General features: G+C 45.6%; 1 protein-coding gene across 1 annotated transcript in view; it reads left to right on the top strand.

Annotated features, from left to right (window-relative positions):
- The window catches only part of EIF2S2 (eukaryotic translation initiation factor 2 subunit beta), a 238439-nt gene that overhangs the window by 1507 nt on the left and 216847 nt on the right, over nt 1-20085 (top strand). Inside the window, exon 2 of the mRNA XM_069652149.1 lies at nt 10983-11163. Within this exon, the coding sequence (XP_069508250.1) occupies nt 10983-11163 (181 nt within the window). The remainder of the gene's footprint in view (nt 1-10982; nt 11164-20085) is intronic.

Genomic DNA, 20085 nt, shown 5'->3' with positions numbered 1-20085 from the left:
TGACCACTTAATGTCTACTTGTGGATACTTGGGATGTTTAATTCTTACCCAATCCCCTACTTTTACACCACATTGCTTCAGCCTTTCGCACAACAAAATGTTTTATTCTTTACCTGTGTGTGAAATATTTTCGATATCGATATTTTTAGCTCTGCCCAACCATGAGGGACAGACTCTCGTATTCGGGTCTCTACCCCTTAGCATCTCAAAAGGTGATATACCCGTAGTGGTGTGTGTGGTAAACCTATGTGCAACCACAGTGTCTTCCACAGCTTTTTTTCCAATCACTATTGCTTGCTAGGGCACCTCTAATACTATTCTTTACAACTTTGTTGAATCTCTCGAAACATCCATTGGTTTGGGGATGATATATTGAACTGGTCTTATGTTCAACTCCATTATCTCTGAGAAACGATTTATTTTCATTCTGACACTAGCTATACGCCAATATCGGTAATGATTGTGGTGGGATAACCTTCCCTTTTGAGAATGACATCCAAGAATTAAATGATATCCTTTTAAACATGTTTTTTTTACCCATTCAATTTCTAACCATCTAGACAAAATGTCAATAAGTGCACTTTAAAGTACCCTCACTTCTCATTGGGCCAACAATGTCCAAACCAACACGTTCCCATGGTATAGTGGGTATGGACATGACTGTCATAGGTTCCTGCCTTGTGACATACCCTTTGGCAGAATCCTCACACACGCCATTCTTTTATAAGTCTCTCCACCTCTAGGTCCATTCAGGCCACCAATAGTCTTGTCTGACTAGCTGTTTAGTCTTTGTCATGGTCCTTCATGTGCCAGTTGTAATATTTATTTCCTTTGTCACCTCTCATAACCAAATTATTACTAATATGCGTTTCATCAAACACATGTCTGACAGCTTCCGGAATATCTCCTTTTCTAAGTTTGTTACCTTTTACACCATTCAACAAATGCTCTTTCACTCACTCCAAAACCTCATCAGATGTTAAGATGGATTTCTGACCTGGTGGGCAGAGGTTCAGAAGGCCAGCCTAGTTTCTTGGAAAAGGATAACCTCTGCCCAAGCCAGACCAATCAGGGTAGCTATGGCAGGTAACCGCGTTACTCCGGTCCTGGCGCACTCATCTCACTTCAGACCTGGGAATGCCAAGTGTGTGACATTCGGTGTGTGGGTGCCAGGGACACAGAGCTAGCAGTATACCAAGTTTCAAAACGGCAACGGTGACGGAGCAAAGCAACTTGGTAAGCTGGTCAGTCCACTAGTTGGCCCAGGGACACTTCAGAGAAAGCTTATTTGCAGGGTTTGGTGAAGGTGCCGAGAATAGTTGTCCCCCCCCCCCCCCCCCCAATTCCAATGGGCCGGAGTGTCTTCGCAGACCTTCTGGGATGACGATGCAGAGGGGTCCCACGGGACGACAGCAGGCTCACGGTGCCAAACATTCCTGAGGTTCCTCAGCTCCGCTTCGTGTTGCAGGATACTTGGATCCTATCCTTTGTTCAGTGAGACCTCAGGAGATCGACATGGTAGTGGTGTTTTCAGCCTCTGCTTATCCAAAGTTCCCTTTGCGCCAAAACAGAGAGGACCCAATGGGAGATCTGCTCACACACACACTCCATACGTGGACCAATCACAGACCACAGTGGTCCCAGGCATTCATGGCACTCCAGAATCTCTGGCACCCAGGATGTGTATTGGAACCAGACGTTCCAGCCCACATCCTGGAGGCACACCCACAAGGCATGCAGAAGCCAGCGAAAGCATTGGGATTCAAGGGAAAGTGCATGACCAAATATGGACTGACCCGTCGAAGGTGAAGAGGGGAGATGGCCAAAGGACAAGACAAAGAACCTTGCAGCATGGCTATTTTGGAGCCAGGCCACCTATTCGTGCCAGGCAGTCTCCAATTACTGGCTGTCTTAAGGGCATGTCAGTTTCCCCATAAAAAGTGAGCGGAAGCCCAGAGGGGTGCAGCTGAAGGCTTTGCTTCTCTGGCAAAGTCAGTCAATGGTGTCTAAACAGCAGAAAAAAGTTTGGGGGTTGACACATGGAGGGAAAATTGCATATAATTATGAAATCTTTCTTAACAGATGTCATTGCCTGTATCCATTCCTCTTAAGAAACTACCTGATTGACATTTAGCGGATAGGCAGTTGGCAGATTTGTTCTTGACACCAGGAACATATTTATCTCCCAATTATATCCTTATAAACTTGCTACCCATTTTCTAATTCTAGAGGAAACCACCCTGTGGTTGTTTGAATTTCCTTAGTGGTTTGTGATCTGACCTGACCACAAACTCTGTACCCCAAAGAAACGTGTGCATTTTTCTCAATAGACCATTTGACAGCCAACAACTCTTTCTCAACCGTGAAATTAATTGTATTCTGGCTCCCTCAAAACTCTCGAGGCAAACGCATGGGATATTCCACTCCACCTTCAGCTTGTGACAGTACGGCTCCTAAATCATGGTTGCTGGCATCAATGGTAATGATACTTTGGGTTAAATGATTTCAAAGTGGAAGCTTTGTTTAAATCTACTTTTATCTTTCTAAATTCACTTTCACACTGGGCATTCCAATCAAATTTCATGTTTTTGTTGACCAGTTTCCTCATATTAAATGTCTTGCTCGCTAAATCTGGAATGAATATTCTGCCATGCCTAAAAACGAGATCACTATCCTTACTGCAAGGACTGGGAAACTTGACTGTGGTGTTCACTAAATCTACCATCGGTCTGATCCCTTTATCTGAAATCTCATGCCCTAAATGTTGTATACTGGACCTATTTTGCACCTGTCCCAGCTAAGTTTAAGACCAGCCTCTTTAAAAATATCTAAAACCTTAACACATGCTACTGTCATGCTCTTCTTGGTTTCTCCCATGAACTAAAATATCATATTGGAAGCATAAAACACCTTGCATAGGGTGGTATAGTTGATACATTATTTGTTGCAAACCAGCTGCTGCGGATATCCTTTTACACTGGAACAAACCCTCAGTGGTGATAAAAGCTATGACATTTCTAGAACTAGGATGCAATTCGATCTGATGGTATGCAGACCTCAGATCTAGAGTACTCATTACCATGGCATCTTTAATCGTGCCCAACATTTCCGTTATGTTGGGTAACTGGTGCTTGTCTGGAATAATACACTTGTTTACACATCTAAGATCAAAACGTAACCTCAGCTTTCCATTTGGTTTGTGTGTAAAGGAGAAACCCATTCGGACGATTCTACTCTTTTGTATCACACCCTGTCCTTCCATTTTCCCCAGATCCTCCTTCACTGCAGCCTTGATGGCCAATGGAACTGGCCTCACTTTTTGCACCACGGGAACAGCATCCTTTTTCAGATTGATCCTATGATAGACGTTCTTTAGAGTTCCAAGTTCTTCACGAAACATAGAATGTTGTTCAAGTAAACTGGATGAATTTTTTGGATCCGCCGGATATACAGTCCCCTCAGCACAGGGATTTAACTTTTATTTGTATTCTCCTTTGATGTGACCAGCTCAGCAATGGTAGTCTTCCTTTCTTAGATACATACACGTTTCCTTTAGCTACTCTATCCTTAAATTTCAGGATAGACCAGGACCATCCTTCCAGCTAAATACGTTTCTCCAGCTCCGCCTCATACTGATCAATTGTGTTGATTCCAGGGTCTTCTATTGAAAAGGTACACTCTTGCATGACTTCACATAGTTCATCAACACTTTCTATGTTCTCTAGTTCTGTTCTGCTGCAATTGGTGAGATGTCCTTTCTTGTGACATCTGTTGCACACTACTTTAATTGTTGGGCAGTCTTCACTACTTGCTATATGTATGCCATCACATCGATAACATTTTCTACGGTCTTGAATCTCCTTTCTTTCAATTTTGTCCTTTTTTTTTTTTTTCTTTGCTTACATTGGATTCCTTTTTTCGAATTGGGCCTCATTATAAGTTTGCCGGTCCGGTAGTAGCGGTGCCGGTAAGCTACCGGTGCTGTTACTACCAGACCGGCAAACACCGAGTTCAGCTCGTTGGTGCCTTTTCGCCTGCCAGGTCTGACCTGGCGGGCGTACCGGCACCTGTGAGCAGAGCATGTTGGATGCACCGGCACCATTCATGAACAACTTAACAGAATGTATTTTTGAGGGTTAGGCTAAGTACCCTGCAGTCTTAACTACTAAACTATACAACAGACAAGGCTGTCCTCTGCTTGTGGAATGTTTGACACAGTCATGAAACTTGTTTTTGCAATTCCAAAAAGGGCATACCCACCAGCAACCCCATGTCCCCAAAATCATGATGCAATGCTCATCATTTTTTTTCTTTGCCTTCTGCTTGTATTTATCTCTAAGCACTTAAACACCAGGAGCACAAGTTCGAGTGCGAAGGAGAAACGAGAAACAAAAGAATCTGCATCTTTCCAGAATGACAACGGCATGTCTATCTTAATGGCCAACATGTATTTTGTCAAATCATAGGCAGTAGGATTTTTATTTTAGAACAAATGTTTTTGTGATTTCATTTATCTAGGTTTATGCTACACAGCTTGAAGCGCAAACATTTACAGAAGGTTCAGTTCAAATATTAGACATTTCTGTGCCTGCTTATCAGGATTCCAGTCAAGGATACATGATTTTTCCCTCTTAGCTAAATGTCTGTATGGGTAGGCACTGTTTCTAGTCTTACTACACAGAACATGTCTATCTTCAGGCAACATCCACACTGAAGAATAAGGGAGTGCCGAGCCTAGCTATGGGTCCGCCAGCGACCTGATTTGTTCATTAACCAGTAACGTTTGCCCATTAAACTATTCTGCATGACAATGGCAGCTAGGCACTAGTCACTAGCATTACATTTGGGATGATTTACCTGGGTTTGGCAAAGCTGCCTTGAGGAGTTAAACATGGACACATACAGAGGCTGAACAGAGCATGATAGTAGCTTAAATTCCAGAGACACTATATGCTGCTTCCATGGAAAGTGTGAAAATGACTGTAGTGACAAACTCTAAACAACACCATCAGACCAACTACAAGCTCCCCGGCTAGAAACTCAAAGCATGACAAATCGTAATTTGGAGGGAATAATACCTCTTCATGCCGGGCGGGTCCACCATTACTGGGACGGCCGTTATTCCAGAGGAGCATGGCATTGCTGAATATCATTAGTAAGGAGATGCACGCTGAAGCGGAATCGGGCGATATCCCCTTAAACAAATTCGACACACTTTGCTTGACCTGTTACTCCCTACAACCATTGATTTTAATAGATGCACCCAAAAAATTGTGTTGGAGAAGGAATTAGCGGCCCTCCAAATTGCCTCAGAGGCTCAGCATCCCCAAACGTATGCATGGATGCGAGTGAGAGCAACACATTTAACAGAACTGTTACATCCGGTACATCTAATAACTACAAGCAATGATGGCCGCAACAGAATTTGCAATGAAAATACTGATTAAACTCTGCAGTACAATATTGGAGCACCAAGGCTCCCAAAAACAAGTCTATATGAGATGACGAGAGACACTTCAATGGACCGATGGTAGCAGTGCAGCCAGTCGAAGAAGGAAACCAGGCAGGCAATTACACAAAAGCTGGTGGTGAGGACTCGCTGGAATCCTAGAGCATATACCTAACAAGGAAGCAGAAAAAACAAATTAAAAGGCAACAGGAATCGCAAAAGCAATTAGGAATGAGATTAGAAATGGTGCTGGTATTGAAAGTGAAGAGGCCAGCTAAAGGGCCCTAAAAAAACACAAAGGTGAACTGCAGATTAAGATCTTAGACTCCATGCTCGGGAGTCCAGATAAGCAGGCTTAACAAAAACATAGTGCGTTTCTCCTCCTCCCTCCCCTGCTAGTTCCACCTGCCTTTGTCTGGTGGCCTACTGAGTTTGGTCCACCTCCCTTCCCTCGCACTATTTTATTTACATTTGTATAGCGCGCAAACAGCCCATGGGCATTGTGGCGCTGTTACTTGCAGGGAGCTTAGTTACAGGGAGGTACAATTTACATTGATAGCACCATCCCCCTTCCCGAGCAGTTGCCTGCCCCCCCTATTCCCCCAACTTCCTGTTATTGCTCTTGCGCCATCTGAATGTCAGAAGGCCTAGTGGGACTAACTGTTTTTAAGCCCTGTCTTGTGGTGGCTGAAACACTTTTGATGTGTAGGTGACATGCAAATGCGCAAACAAAAAATACACAAAAACTCGGCAGGCAATTCTGGTCCGTGTGTGCAGAATTAGACTGCAGTCAAATATCACAGGTTAGAACAGTCTTACCTGCCATTGAAGAAAGAAAAGGGGGCGGTTCTTTGGTCCTAGCGAGTGAGGGAGAATGGTGAGGAGAGAGGGAGGATACAATGTCCCAAGTTTTAGAAATGAAGTGAGACGCCAGAGAAGTGGAGACTGCAGTAGGGTTGGAGAGTTCCTTGCAGCCACCAACATGGCTGAACTGCAGAGGTGCAGGCTTGGCTATAGGCCCTCTTTGAACAGATGGAGTCTGTTACCTTTGGAGCAGGCAGGATGTTTGGCAGAGGATGTGCTTGAGGCTGCAACTTTCGCTCAGCACTTGAAGAGTGGCCAGGTCGGTCATACCAGGAATTGCACTGGGAGGTAGGTTTTATGGGAATCCTAATGACCGGGGCTAGGACTCCAGATTGTAGATGGGGAGTTGAAGGTTGGTAAGGGCTGTTAGTAAGAGTCAGTGGTAAGAGTAGGAGGGGGATTGAAGGTGGCGGCAACTAGCACTTGTTTCATAGGTCAAATGATGATTGGGGAGGCTGGCAGTACAGGCGGCGGCTTAGCCGGGGGACCCAGGTGATCCAGGTGAGGTCGAGAGGAGAGCATGATCTAACCGGGAGAGTGGAGTGATGAGGGTTGGACATGGGTGGGGGGGTGTCTAAGAGCATCCAAGGTGTCCGGCTGAGTGTGTCGGATTGGAGGGAAGAATGGAGAGAGAGTCTGATGTTGCGGCAGAGGCTGAATCTGGGGATTCGAGGTGGCTATTGAAGTCTGAGGAGAAGGTTGGAGGAGGCAGCAAGCAGATGAGGTGAGGTCAGAAGTGAGACCTCGCTGTAGATGGTGGTCAGAGTCGGAGAGGCCAGGAGAGACACCAAGCCTGCAGACTGGGCATGTGAGAATGGGTACGATGGTCGCTGGGACCCACTCAGGAAAGATCGGAGTAACACCACCCTCAGGCCAGTTAGGCCTGGATTTGGAGAGGATCTTGTAGCCCTCAGGGAGGGGAGTGTCAAAACTTGTGACCGGGCTAGCAGTAACCACATCTCGGTGAGAGAGGACGTCTAGGTCTTCAAGGAGGTGGTAGATGTCAGAGGAGTGTTAGACGGCAGAGCGGGAGTTGAGGGTAGCTAATTGGGGCAGGTTGCCACTTTTGATGGGTTTTCTGAGGTCTACAGAAGATGCACAGGTTTTCTTAGGTGGTGTACAGGAGATGCCCAGAAGGGAGTACGTCGAATAGACGCAAGACTCTTATCAAGAAGTTGGTTGGGCTGACATCCCTGGACCATGACATTGCCTTTTAGGTAGACAATGGTGACCCTAGTGGACAGGAAGGATGCCGAGAGTACCTCCCACTGATGCCACCATTAATGGGAGAGTAAGGTGTGAGCACAGGACCATTAGGTGGATCCATAGGTCCGGCCATGGAACAGAGGATGTCGGTGAAAGTCTGCCAGGAGGAAGTGTTAACATGGCTGTCGGTGATGGGTAGGCCTGGAGTGGAGACCAGGAGTGCCTTCCAGACTTCGTCAGGAGGATAGTTGAAAGAATAGCAGAGAAACTAGCGGGGATTGAGAGCACCATTGAGGGAGAGGAGGAAGGGATGCGGGTTGGGGGTGGTGTTCTGCAGTACACAACACTAACTACAATTAACAGCAATGACCCAACTAAGTAACCTCATAGTAGAAGCACAACACCTAGAAGCAAGTACTCGGGGCAGAGGAAAGGCCCTAGATGGGAAAGCAGGGGAAGGCCTAATTTTTTAAAGCAGCAGCAAACGTGAGAACACATATTTGCCTTTCCTTGTCAGTCACTGCTGGTTGACGGCTGCACTGTGTGCTCACTCGGCTAACACCCTATGGAGCTGCAAATGTGTGAACTGCCCTTTGCCTTGGGGCCCTTAGCCACAGGGCGCTGCAACGGGCAGCGGGGCTGCCCTGAAGTAATGATTTAATGAAGGCAACAGCCATTCACGACTGGTCAGAGGCGGGCAGGCGGGCGGTAGAAGCGGTAGGGGCTTGGAAGAGGGCGAGGATCAAAACCATTTTAGGCAATCAAATTTAAAATGGGCAAAGTCTGCTGGAATGCAATCATGAGTCCTTTCGGACTCACTCTGTGCACCCGCACGTGTGGTACCGTTTTCAAAACGACACTTGTGGGAATGTGGCGAGGTAAACCTTGTGTTCCTCGTCTGTTTTTATGGTTCGCCAGTGGCTAATGCTTCAAAATACTTTATTTTTTCAGCTTTTCTTATTTTCCTTGTATTCTGGAAAAACAATTATTCTACCCTCAATCCAGATGTATTTGGATTCCCCTGGGTTTGTCCTTTTCAAAATTGCACTGGGTTCCCACCTTTCCTTGATGTTTGTGATGCCAGACCCATGCATGTGCTTGCCGCAAGCCCAAATTTGCTCTTCACTGAGCATTTCCGTACTGGCAGTTTAGCCCTTTCCCTTCGGCCCAGGTCAGTAGACCCACACATGTGAGGTACCGTATTTATTGTGACACCTGTGGAAACGTATGCTGGTAGGTCATGCACTGTTGCTATCCTTTTCATTGTTTTCACAGTAGCAAATCTCAAACTGTGTGTTGCACTTTTTCGCAATAGCTGTGCAGAGGACATTCTTGCGCCAGCAATGCACGCTGGATGTATTGAAGTCCCACATGTCGTCTTTTCGAAAATTGTATGTGGTTCCTTGTTTTCCTTTTTGTGGGAGTAGTGCCCCAGCCCTAAATCTATGGCTCGGGCACTAAATTCACCCTTCCCAGAGTGTTTGCAATACCTGTGGTTTAGCAATTTCTCTTTAGGCCATGGACACTGCACCCATTCATCCGAGGTACCATTTAAATTGGGACACATGTGGGAAGGTAGGACATTCATTGATTTTTTTCATGCTTGTGCTCACATTTTCGTACTGCGCTTTAAGCAACACTTTCATCTCCCAATCAGCCCTACATCTCTCTCTGCTTTAGGCACTACACGCTTTTGGGACTTGGGCAAAGCCACCTATTCTTCAAAAGGTCAGATGTGTTCTTTCAAAAAATGAATGCTTGGCATTCTTCACCACATTGGTTTTCGTTATTTTCAAATGCTAACTAGGCCGTCGACATATACTGTGTACCTTGGCTTGGTTTATGGCTTGTGGTATTGCTTGTTTTGTAAATCATTCATTAATAAGTAGAATAGTCGGGGACTGTAGCTGTGTGAACGAATGTTCATGGAAGCCATTACAGTGCAATTGAAAATATGTCCAGCAAATGATTTTTACAGTCGTTATTGCAATTTGATCACATTATGGGTAAATACTCTTGTCTGATCTGCGCAAATGACCCCTTCTTGAACTTTAATTTGTTCTACTTTTCAGAAATGTATGCCTTTGTTCTCGTTCAGCTTTCCTTCTCTTTCATTCCGTGCAAGCATGTCCTATTAACAAAAACTGAAGGTAGTTTCCACTCAACCTGTTCTTGAAAGTGTGGAGGGGGAATGGCGATTTCAGAACCGCAAACCTTTTGTTCCCCATGTCTTACAAGAAAAAAACCACTGGCTTCTTTGTACAATATTTTATTGACCTTGTCTGAAAAAATGAAATTGTCTAGCACCCATTACTGCAAACTACGAATCCTTGGCGTTGTTATGACGGCCTAAATTTGGGAAGAAAGGGTGCTTATTTGGCCAGGATATCACTTGTAACAAAATATACATGGGATTGAATGCCAACATACCAAGGGCTCAACACTGGGAAGAAAACACTCAGCAGTTAAGGGGTTAAAAGCGCCGCATCTTTGTGTAGCCAAAAGTATCAAGTCATGGTAATCTTACTTACTCATTGCATTAAACTATGTGATAATAGTTTTCACGAAGCAATTTCCATCGTGTCTGAGGATGTTATAAGCTTTGGGACCCCCTGTTATAACATTGCCTCCCTGGACGATACCACTCCAAACTTCAATCATTCCAAGGTGGCCATATGGATTTTGGGGCGATTCATCGTATGGTGCCAGTTATAAGCCACCCAACAAGTGCTCTTTCTATGAGTTGAGCAATTTAACCATAAATACAGGGTTGCTGCCGCAGGCCCTGTAAAATGTCTCTATTGTACATGGCACCCCTCGCTCTCCTGTCTGACCTTGCTCTCGTATGTCTGACCCAGTTTGGCTCAGAGTTTGGTTATTATTTTTCTTTTTTTCTTTCTCCCTCTTGACTTAGAATGTGAGCTGGCTGTGACCCAGGGTGTGGTCTCACAGTGCTTGAAGGCCACTGTGATGGTGATGTGTGTAGTATAAATGGCTAACATGTTTTTTAAAATGATAGGATTGCTACAAAACGTGAGGCCAAAATTAAAATAAAATGCATAGTAGATTACTTCTGATTATATTTACACCGAAATTACGACTGTTGATGATGAAAATCATCTGGCAAGTATCTGTAACCTACCCAGGATAAAGAAATGGTTTTAAAACTTGAAACTAGCAACTTGCCTACCCCACCTTTTGAGACTGACAGTCTATCCTCCAGACCACATTTTCTTGAATGCTTCGGGGTTGTATATATGTATTATTGGTACTATTCTATGCATAGTAAAATGTTATGACCATGAGCACACAACCTTTGTGTGTAACTTCCACATATTTCTTCTTTCTGCATTTTAGCTAAGGAAGGTGTTGGGCATTGTGTTTTTGTGCTTTAGAAGTATTAACATAGTCTGCTTAACTCTGGCACCTCCCTGTGTGCTTTTTTTTTCTTCTCCATTGACAGATGATTTTTGATCCTACCATGAGCAAGAAGAAGAAGAAGAAGAAGAAGCCCTTCATGCTGGATGAAGAAGGCGGTGAACCACAGGTGGAAGAGACTCAAACCACTGAAACAAAAGATATAGAGCCAGAGCAGGCTGAGGATAAAGAGGTTGAAATGGATGAGGAGGATTTCCGCAAAAAAGGTAGGTTCTTTGATGTCTTCAAAAATAAAATCTTTTTTTTTTGTATCCACCCGAGTGCTCTGATTAAATCACCCTCACTGCTGAATGTTCAGCCTTGCTCTTGGTACCACAACCACCACAATGTAAATGGAGTTAATTTGGGAGGGAACAGTTTAAAAAAAAATCTAAATTAAACTTCACTGATGCTACTTGTCCACATTATTGTTTCCCTCCCCCATACTTTTCATTTTATTTGCATTTTTAAAGCGCTCACACAGCCCGCAAGCATCGAGGCACTTTTGCAGGAATTGTTTTTTTCCTTAGTTGCGTATTTATAGTGCGCTTTAATACCCAGAGGTTTCTAAGCACGGACCCGGGTATCGAACTTTTGTTGCTTCGTGTCGTCTTGCTTCCAAGGCGAGCACGTTGCCCTGAGCTATCCTCCTGGGACCTAATCATTCTAGTACTTAATGTTAATATTGAATGTGAAACCAAAAGGTTTCACATTATGACCCAGTTTGTACATTATCATTATGTTCAGAACTATAAAGACCATCCATACAAGCAAAAACATTTTGTCTAATGATTAATTTTAATCCATTTTATATCAATCGAAATTATTCAGATGCCACATAGTTCAAACGCACAGTTATTTTAAAGATTAATTTGTTATATCCTGCAGTTGAAGTTGGTTTAGAAGGGACCCGTTTGAATGGACCTTTTCATTTTCTGACAGTCTTAACTGATCAACATGGCTCACATTTATGTACATAGTCAACACAAAACGTGCTTTGTGAAATTCAAAGGATTGTCGACAATCTTGTTTAATATAGCTAGAATTTAAAATGGTTATTCTTTGCAACACTCCAATGCTCTTAAAAGTAGTTTCAGATTGATCAAAATACAGAAAAGCCCTACTCCAGGTTGCCCTATTGATCTCCATGCCATCATGCTACAACGTGGCCATGGTCATACCGAGATTGCTCACACGAACAATCTATTTGTGGTATTTCTTCTGTCCCACCACTCCCAAATCCTCCAAGCTGCCTTTAACCATATCGTCGTCCACAACACCCCATCTGATTTTGCATTCCACACTTAACCAAAAAGAACAATGCCTCAAACTTTCTTACCTTTGCTCGACACTCCTCCATTTTCATTCTTCTTGGTCTCTGGCTTTCGACACTGCTGCGTATATGCCTGCCCTCACATATTTTTCCCGCAAGGCTTTAATAACCCCGTACTTGACTGGGGACACCTGCAGGTGCCCACCAATTCAAGCATAATAAAAACCACATACGAGCAAACACCGGGCAAGAAGCAACGCTGTTTATTACAGCTGTGTGGGCACAAATCAAACAACAGTGGATAGGCTCTGATCGGAAGGCTGACGTCTGAAGGGAATACAGAAATTCAATGTTGGAAAATTCACTCTTTCTATGTTTCCCAGGGATTTTATTGGTTCGTACATCACCTCCTCTACGTTTGTTTTTTAGTGATGCATTATTGCAAATGGTTTAAGTTTCCCATTCCAATGGCGCCCTGTGCAGTACCACATTTATTCACACCCCCACACCAGAACAACTTATTACTCGTGCTGAGCCCCAAAATTAATACACTGCCATTGGTCAGCACCATTGAGAACAAAACGCGAGACACCCTGTAGCTGGTGCAAAGCGCGATACCTGTTGATAACCTTCGTGAACTCTGTGGTAGATATTTTGGAGGCTGGGCACACCCCCCCAGCCCCCGCCCCCCCCCCCCCAAAGATTTTACTGTTTGATTGGTTCTCCCAGGAACGCCACTCCGTCCAGTGTACCCCTCCCACAGCCGCCTGCCGATGGGCATCAATGGTCATGTGACTGGTACAGAGCCACTCTCCCTGTTGTCGTGTAGGATGGCTAGTTTGTCTGACCGCCCTGTGATTGCATCACTGTGTGCAGATCCAGGTTTCCCAAGTCCTGCTCGGTAGCGTGATTTCCCACTGTGTTTATGATGGCACTATTTTTATCCTTTCCCTTTTTAATCGTAAGCCAGTGTCTTGGACTGCCTGCACACCCAATGCATCACTACCCCCTAACGGTCCCGGTGAAGCCCTTTGTACGGGGCGCGTCTGTGGCTTAGAATGCCTGTCATTTCCCGTGCAGCTGTCCCCACCATTCTCCCACCCCCCTGTCCTTACTTTTGCATTTTGCATTTGTGCGTTACACCCCCCCCTCCCTGTCTGGCGCTGAATTGGCACCTTTACGCATCTCCTCCCGCCGCCCCCCTCCCTCTTAGCTCCTGTCCCTTCAATCAGCATTTCTGTCCTGCTCATTCCTTGTCCCTTTTCCTTGCACACCCACACAGTTATACTGTTCATGTCCCCTTCCTCCTAATATCCTTCCAAAAATTACTCTCGGTGTGCTGTGAGACTTCTTCATTCTTCATACTGGGGTGTTGCTAGTACCTCCTCGACCTTAATGTTCAGTAATGCCATTTTACAACTGCTCATGCTGGTGGCATTTACACCAATGGATAATTCTGACTGCAGATGCAGGCATTGATGAGGATCACGAAAAGCACAGGGACAGTTAAATGGCCCGTTGCTCCTCATGAACCGCATTGGAACCTTTTCGGTTGCATTCGCCAGTTCAAGCCGTTGATAGTTGTGATCTGCAGCCACATTGTATGGTCTGCCGCTTGTACCCCAGGAAGCAGGAGAGGGGTAAATAAGACAGATCCTGAGCTGAACAATTTAAAATGTGGTGGAAGTCCCCTTTTGCAACACTGCAATGTCCCATTGTCCAACTCCAACCGGTATTCATCCCCAGCATTATTGTTCCATTTGCTCTGAAACAACAAAGAATACTGCGTGAGCGGCTTTGTTTTCTGGACACGAGTTTTTGTTTATCCATGTTAAAGCATGTACTGCATCTTCTTCCCGCATTTATTTTCTTCGCAGCCACCAATCCTTCTGCACTGTGCCTTTCCCATTTTCCATTGTGCTGCACCAAACCCTTGATTTGCCTTGTAGTCCGTGCTCCAGATAAGATTTTGAGGTGGGAGTATTTTACGCATGATTTTTCAAATTGGAGCGTAAATGCAATTTCAAGGGAGTAAAAATGAGTTTTCTCCTCTGCAAGAGAGTAAAACTTATCCAACACATACGTTATGGGTATGAACACATTTTAAAAGGGTGCATGCTTTATTGTGTTGCTCGCTTAGCTGTCATAGATTTGGTCTTTCAGTTGGAAATTCACCATCATGCATAAGAAGGCTATGCTGCTAACAGAAATGCTACAGTGCCATCTAGTGGTTGGAAAGTATATTTTTTTTAACGAATAAATCAAAGCGTACATGGTACGCAGTACAAAATTAAATGATCCGTCTTTGCCATATTTACATGCGTAAAAGGGCAAGATACGCACGTTAACTGGTAGGCTGCTTGTAGTATATTCTTTTATGTACAATGGGCACATGTCTTCCCTTTTGTGCCCTTACGGTCACTGTTATATAGTGCTTGGGATGAATGCAGACGCTGGTGATGCAAGAGAGAATGTGTGCATTTTTGCAGACTTTGGGCTTAGGTGGCTGGCAACACTTCCACTAAGCCCAAATGTCAAGCACGTGAGTGAGCGCTGTTGTTGATTCTTGGACAGAGTGCTATTGCTGAAGATTTGCTGTGTACCCAGCTATACCGAATTTCCTTAGTTGGTAGTCGTTGTATGCTAGTGGTAGAGGTGTTGAGGCACGTCAGCGGTTTCAGTGTGGATGGCTGTGTGCTTCTAGACCGGAATGGCATACCCATAGTTGCATTCTATTGTGCATGCATGTACGGCCGTGCCTGTGTCCACTTACGTGGTGTAAGGTATACGTACTGTATATTTTAATGTAGTTTGGCTGCAGCGTTCTTTCTTTGTCCAATGTGGCCGGCATGGTCTGATTGTTCGCGCGCTCTGTGGAGCGAAGTCTGAGCAGCGAGGGCGAGTGAGTTTATGCCTCAGAGAATGCTGCCCGCTTCCCTGTGTATTCATCGGATAGGAGTGTTGTTGTACATGGGGCGATAGCTTGTCAGTTTGAGTCGATGCAAGTGCTGCCTATTGGTGCTATGATTGAAGGAGTAGGGTTTAATGCAGTGTGCCTCAGCAAATGCTGCTGGCTTCGCTACAGTATTTATTTGGTAGGAGTGTTGTGCATGCGGGCGTGTCAAGGTGATCTGCTGAGAACGCTGCCGGCATCTGTGCTGTAATTGGTGTATAGGAATGTTGGGTTCAGCAATGTAGTTTAGAGAGGTGTAGTGGTTCAAGAGTATGTTGGGAAAAGCCAGGTTTTTAGGGCCTTTCTGAATTTCCGATTTTCAGTATTGCGAAATGTATAGGTATTTCCAGATAATTGTCGCTTGGACAGGACACGAGAATCCGCCCAGCCTAGAGTAGTTGTGAAGTGGGACCACTAAGCGATATGCAGTGCGCGATTGGAGACTCCTTGAGTGCTGCTATCGCAGGATTTTGTTTTGAAGGAATTCTGAGCTGGTTTTGTGGATGGCGCGGAGGGTGATGCACATGTCTTTAAAGGGAGTGCATCAACCGATCGGGAGCCAATGGAGCCATTTAGTGTATGGCTGATGTGCTGCATTTTGGATTCTTTCGAGTTTCCTTAGTTGGAGCGCCCAGGTAGAGGCAGTTTGCGTAGTCTAGGCGGAGATGGGAGAAACGGACGTGGTGTGTTGGGTCCATGTCCGATGTGCATCCAAGGTTTTTTTTATCATGTTTGAAGTTTCTGGTGCTGGTCCAAGGGGTTGGGGAGGGGGGGGGGGGGGGCTTTTTTCCCACAAACTAGGATTTCAGTTTTTCCAGGGTTTAGTATGAGGTGGTTGGTCGTCATCCAGTGGTGAATATCCGAGAGGCTTGATTACTGGTCCAGACTGCCGGAGCCTTGAGATTTGGCGATTTTGAGGATGATCTGTCTGTGTAGTTGTATCATGTACGATTGTGAGAGCAGATGATTGCAGGCAGGGGTTTTAGGTAGTTTAAGATTAGGGGCGATAGGGATGCTTTTTGTGGGACACCTTTTCTTACTTGTCGTGAGCTGGATTGAACTTGTGGAGGAGAACTATTTGAGGCAAAAGAAGAGATCCATGAGAGGTCTGTTTCTGATTCGTAGTGTTTGTAACCTGTCTAGTAGGATAGTGTGATGGTATTGAAGGCTGTGAAGAGTTAGAGTAGGACGAGTACAGCGCAGCCTTCTGTTAGGTCGTCCCAGATGTAGACCAGGGAGGATTCTGTCCCACCCCCACCCACCCCCCCTAAAGTCTGATTGTGCAGGGTCTGGGAGGTTGTTGGCTTCGGCCAATAGGCCAGGCTGCTTGTATGCTGTGCGTTCTATCAGTTTGGCCATGAAGTGTCTGTTGGAGATTGGCCGGTAGTTCTGAGGGAGTTGTGGGTCAAGTGTCGTTTTTTTTTTGAGGATGGGTTTGATGTAGGAGGTTTTTAGGGTTGCCGTGATGGATCCTGATGGGAGTGGTTTGGGATTGAGCATGCAATACTACTGGCACAGGTTGAGGTTTGGATGTTTTTGACCCGTGTGGGTAGGCAGGGGTCCTCTGGGGAGCCTGAATCTGCTACAAGCGAGTGGAACTCTTGGTTTGAAATGGGAGAGAAAGAGTTAAAAACTTGTATTGAGGGCAGGTTTTGACGAAGGTCAGCCTGTGGGGAGGTGGGGGGCGGGGCATGTGTTCCAATTTAGAGATGATGGCTGAGTCTGTTAATAGTGACATTGTGGAAGTGTAAGACAGTGTCACATAGTGCTTGGGGGAAAAAGGTGGGAGGGTTGCTCGAGCAGGGTGGGGATTTGAATTTAATGATTCTATACAGTTCCTTGCTTGGGTTTAGAGCTTTTAGTATTCTGTTTCCATAGAATGTTTTCTTGGTTTTTCTAATTTCCAGTCCGTCTGCTCTAGTTCTTGCTAGGCCGGTTTTGTTCTAGGCTGTGGGGTCGATTCTCCGGGTCCGTTCAAGAAGGTGCTTGAGGATTTTTAGTGATGTTTGTCAGTGAACTGCCTGGGTGTTGGTCCTGATCTCAGACGTCCAGTGGTGTGAGGGAGTTTGTAAGCCAGAGGGCGAAGGTTTTGATCGCTAGAGGGCAAGTGTATGGAGAGAGTTGAGGAGTGAGTGTGCTAGATCTTGATTATGACCTCATTGCATAGTGGAATGAGAGGAGAGGAGAGGTGGTTGGTGGTGGTAGTGTATACTCTTGACTGCTGTGTTCAGTGGTATGGAAAGTAAATTGCTGAGTGATTAGTCCATGATAAGGGGCGAGGGGCTGGGTAGTGCTGATCGCATCAAGGGTGTGACCTCCCTTGTGGATGGGTGTGGAGATGTATATTGTCAGGTTGAGTAACTCTAGATTGTCTGTGAATGATCAGGTCCTAGGGTTTGCAGGTGAAATGAACCATATGAAATCCCCTAAAACGGTGAGTGTTGGATGAGGTAGGTGGCCATCACTTCACCAAGTGTCTGCGAAGTCTTTGTTATAGCCGGGGGGGTCTTTAGATAAGTGGGAATCTGTGCAAGGTTGAGTTTGAGAGATGCAGTTTTACCTTGAGGGATTCATATTCAGTTTTGGTTGAGGTTTCCTTAATTATTAGTGGGAATTGGTGTGAGACTGACCTGGTGTTGATGAGTACGCATGATAATTGAGGGGGTGTCCTTGTAGGTGGTGGGGGGGCAGAGTTAGGTGGAGCAGGGATGCGGTGGAGGTGTAGTGTGGAGAAAGTGGAACCACTGGAATGGGAGAATGGAATGGGGCTAGGCCTGGATTGTGTGTGGGTGGGGAGGTTTGTCCTATAGTGTGGTGGCTGTTTGCGATCTCTCCTGGGGAATGGGTGCTGCTAGAAGGGGCATAAGGTGCCTTTTGGTCTGTGGCTTTCCTTGGTTTTTGGACAACCCAAGGGGTGTGGGTGAGGGTGGGAGAGGCTGTGGAGCTTGGGGTTTTGGCCGGAGCTGCTCTTGCTGCGCCGAGGCTAGGGAAGTGCAAGTTGGAGGTGCAATGTTGTTCAGGGGTAGTGTGAGTGGTTTGTGGCAGGAGTGGTGTGTGACAGGTGTTTTATGTTATGTTATTTTGCATTTATATAGCGCCTTATATACCCTTGGTATGGTCTGAAGGCGCTGGTAGGTTGAACGCCCTTGGGAACCGAAGATCAGGTCGGTAGAGAGAGAGTCAAGGTGCCTGTGAGCACCGGGTATGTGTGCAGCTGGTGCAGTATTCATGTAATAGCTGCTTTTTAGCGGTAGGTGTGGTGGTTGAGAGATCAGTAGTATGTGTTCGTTCTGGCAGGATTTATCCAGACCGAATGTGGCTGCGTCAGGCCTGAGGAGAACGCCTGGCTGGGGGGGGGGGGGGTGGTGTAACCAGCAGTGTTTACTTAGAATGATGTGGAGTGAGCAGCGGATGTTGGTATGAGAACAGTTATACCGAATGGTGTCATAGTATCTCTGTGTTCTAGTTGAGTGGTGGTGTAGAGAAGAGAGTAAGCGTGGTGGTGAGATATGATGGGTTATATGCTCTTTCAAGCGTTCCCTGCATTCCAAACCATTATATGTACGTCACGCATCATGCATTCATCTGTTTTGCTCACTCACCCGCTCTATGCACTCGTCCGTTTTATGCCCTCACCCCCTCTGCGCCCTCTACGCCCTCACCCCTTCCACACACAGAGGCTATTGGGCACACTTCTGAATGCACTTTTCACAGAGAGGCTATTGGGCACACTTCTGAATGCACTTTTCACAGCGAGGCTATTGGGCACACTACTAAATGCACCTTTCACAGAGAGGCTATTGGGCACACTTCTAAATTCAACTTCTAAATGCACTTCTAAATTCAACTTTCACAGAGATGCTATTGGGCACACTTCTAAATTCAACTTCTAAATGCACTTCTAGATTCAGCTTTCAATGAGGGGCTATTGGGGACACTTCTAAATTCAGAGTGGTTATTGGGCACACTTCAAATTCAACTTTCCATAAACGGCTATTGGGCGCACTTCTAAATTCACAGAAGGGCTATTGGGCACACTTCTAAATTCAACTTTCGATGAGGGGCTATTGGGCAGACTTCTAAGATCAACTTTCAATGAGCAGCTATTGGGGACACTTCTAAATGCAACTTTCAATGAGGAGCTATTGGGCGCACTTCTAAATTCGCAGAGGAGCTATTGGGCACACTTCTAAATTCAGCTTTCAATGATGGGCTATTGGGAACACTTCAAAATTCAACTTTCCATAAACGGCTATTGGGCGCACTTCTAAATTCACAGAGGGGCTATTGAGAACACTTCTAAATTCAACTTTCAATGAGCGGCTATTGGGTACACTTCTAAATTCAACAAGCAGCTATTGGGCACACTTCAGAATTCAACTTTCCATAAACGGCTATTGGGCAGACTTCTAAATTCACAGAGGGGCTATTGGGCACACTTCTAAATTCAACTTTCAATGAGGGGCTATTGGGCGCACTTCTAAATTCACAGAGGGGCTATTGAGAACACTTCTAAATTCAACTTTCCATAAACTGCTATTGGGCACACTTCTAAATTCAACTTTCAATGAGTGGCTATTGGGAACACTTCAAAATTCAACTTTGTGGCTGTGTGTTCCGGTATATTCCGGAGGACAATGTTCTCGGCTCCCTCTCTCCATCTTGCCGTTCTTAATTGAGCGGGATCTACGTGGGGGGGGGAAGTGAGTTTGGGGGGGGGTCTGGTCTGGCGGGGGAATAGGTGATGTATGAGGGTTCCAGATTGAGGTGCAGGGATGGGTTGTGTGTTGTGGTGGTTGGGTTTGGCTGTGGTGGGGCTCATCTGGCTTACTGGTGTGCCAGCGTGCTGCTCCGCTTCGACCAGTGTGTGGCATGGTGACCATCTAGTAGGACTGGAATGCCAAATTGTGTCTGAGGAGAGGT

Source organism: Ambystoma mexicanum, chromosome 3p (assembly GCF_040938575.1).
Source record: "Ambystoma mexicanum isolate Mex_15411 chromosome 3p, UKY_AmexF1_1, whole genome shotgun sequence".
NCBI classification, from domain to species: Eukaryota; Metazoa; Chordata; class Amphibia; order Caudata; family Ambystomatidae; genus Ambystoma; species Ambystoma mexicanum.
The sequence above is the reverse complement of the archived record's forward strand: the minus strand, read 5'-3'. Positions and strand labels throughout refer to the sequence as shown.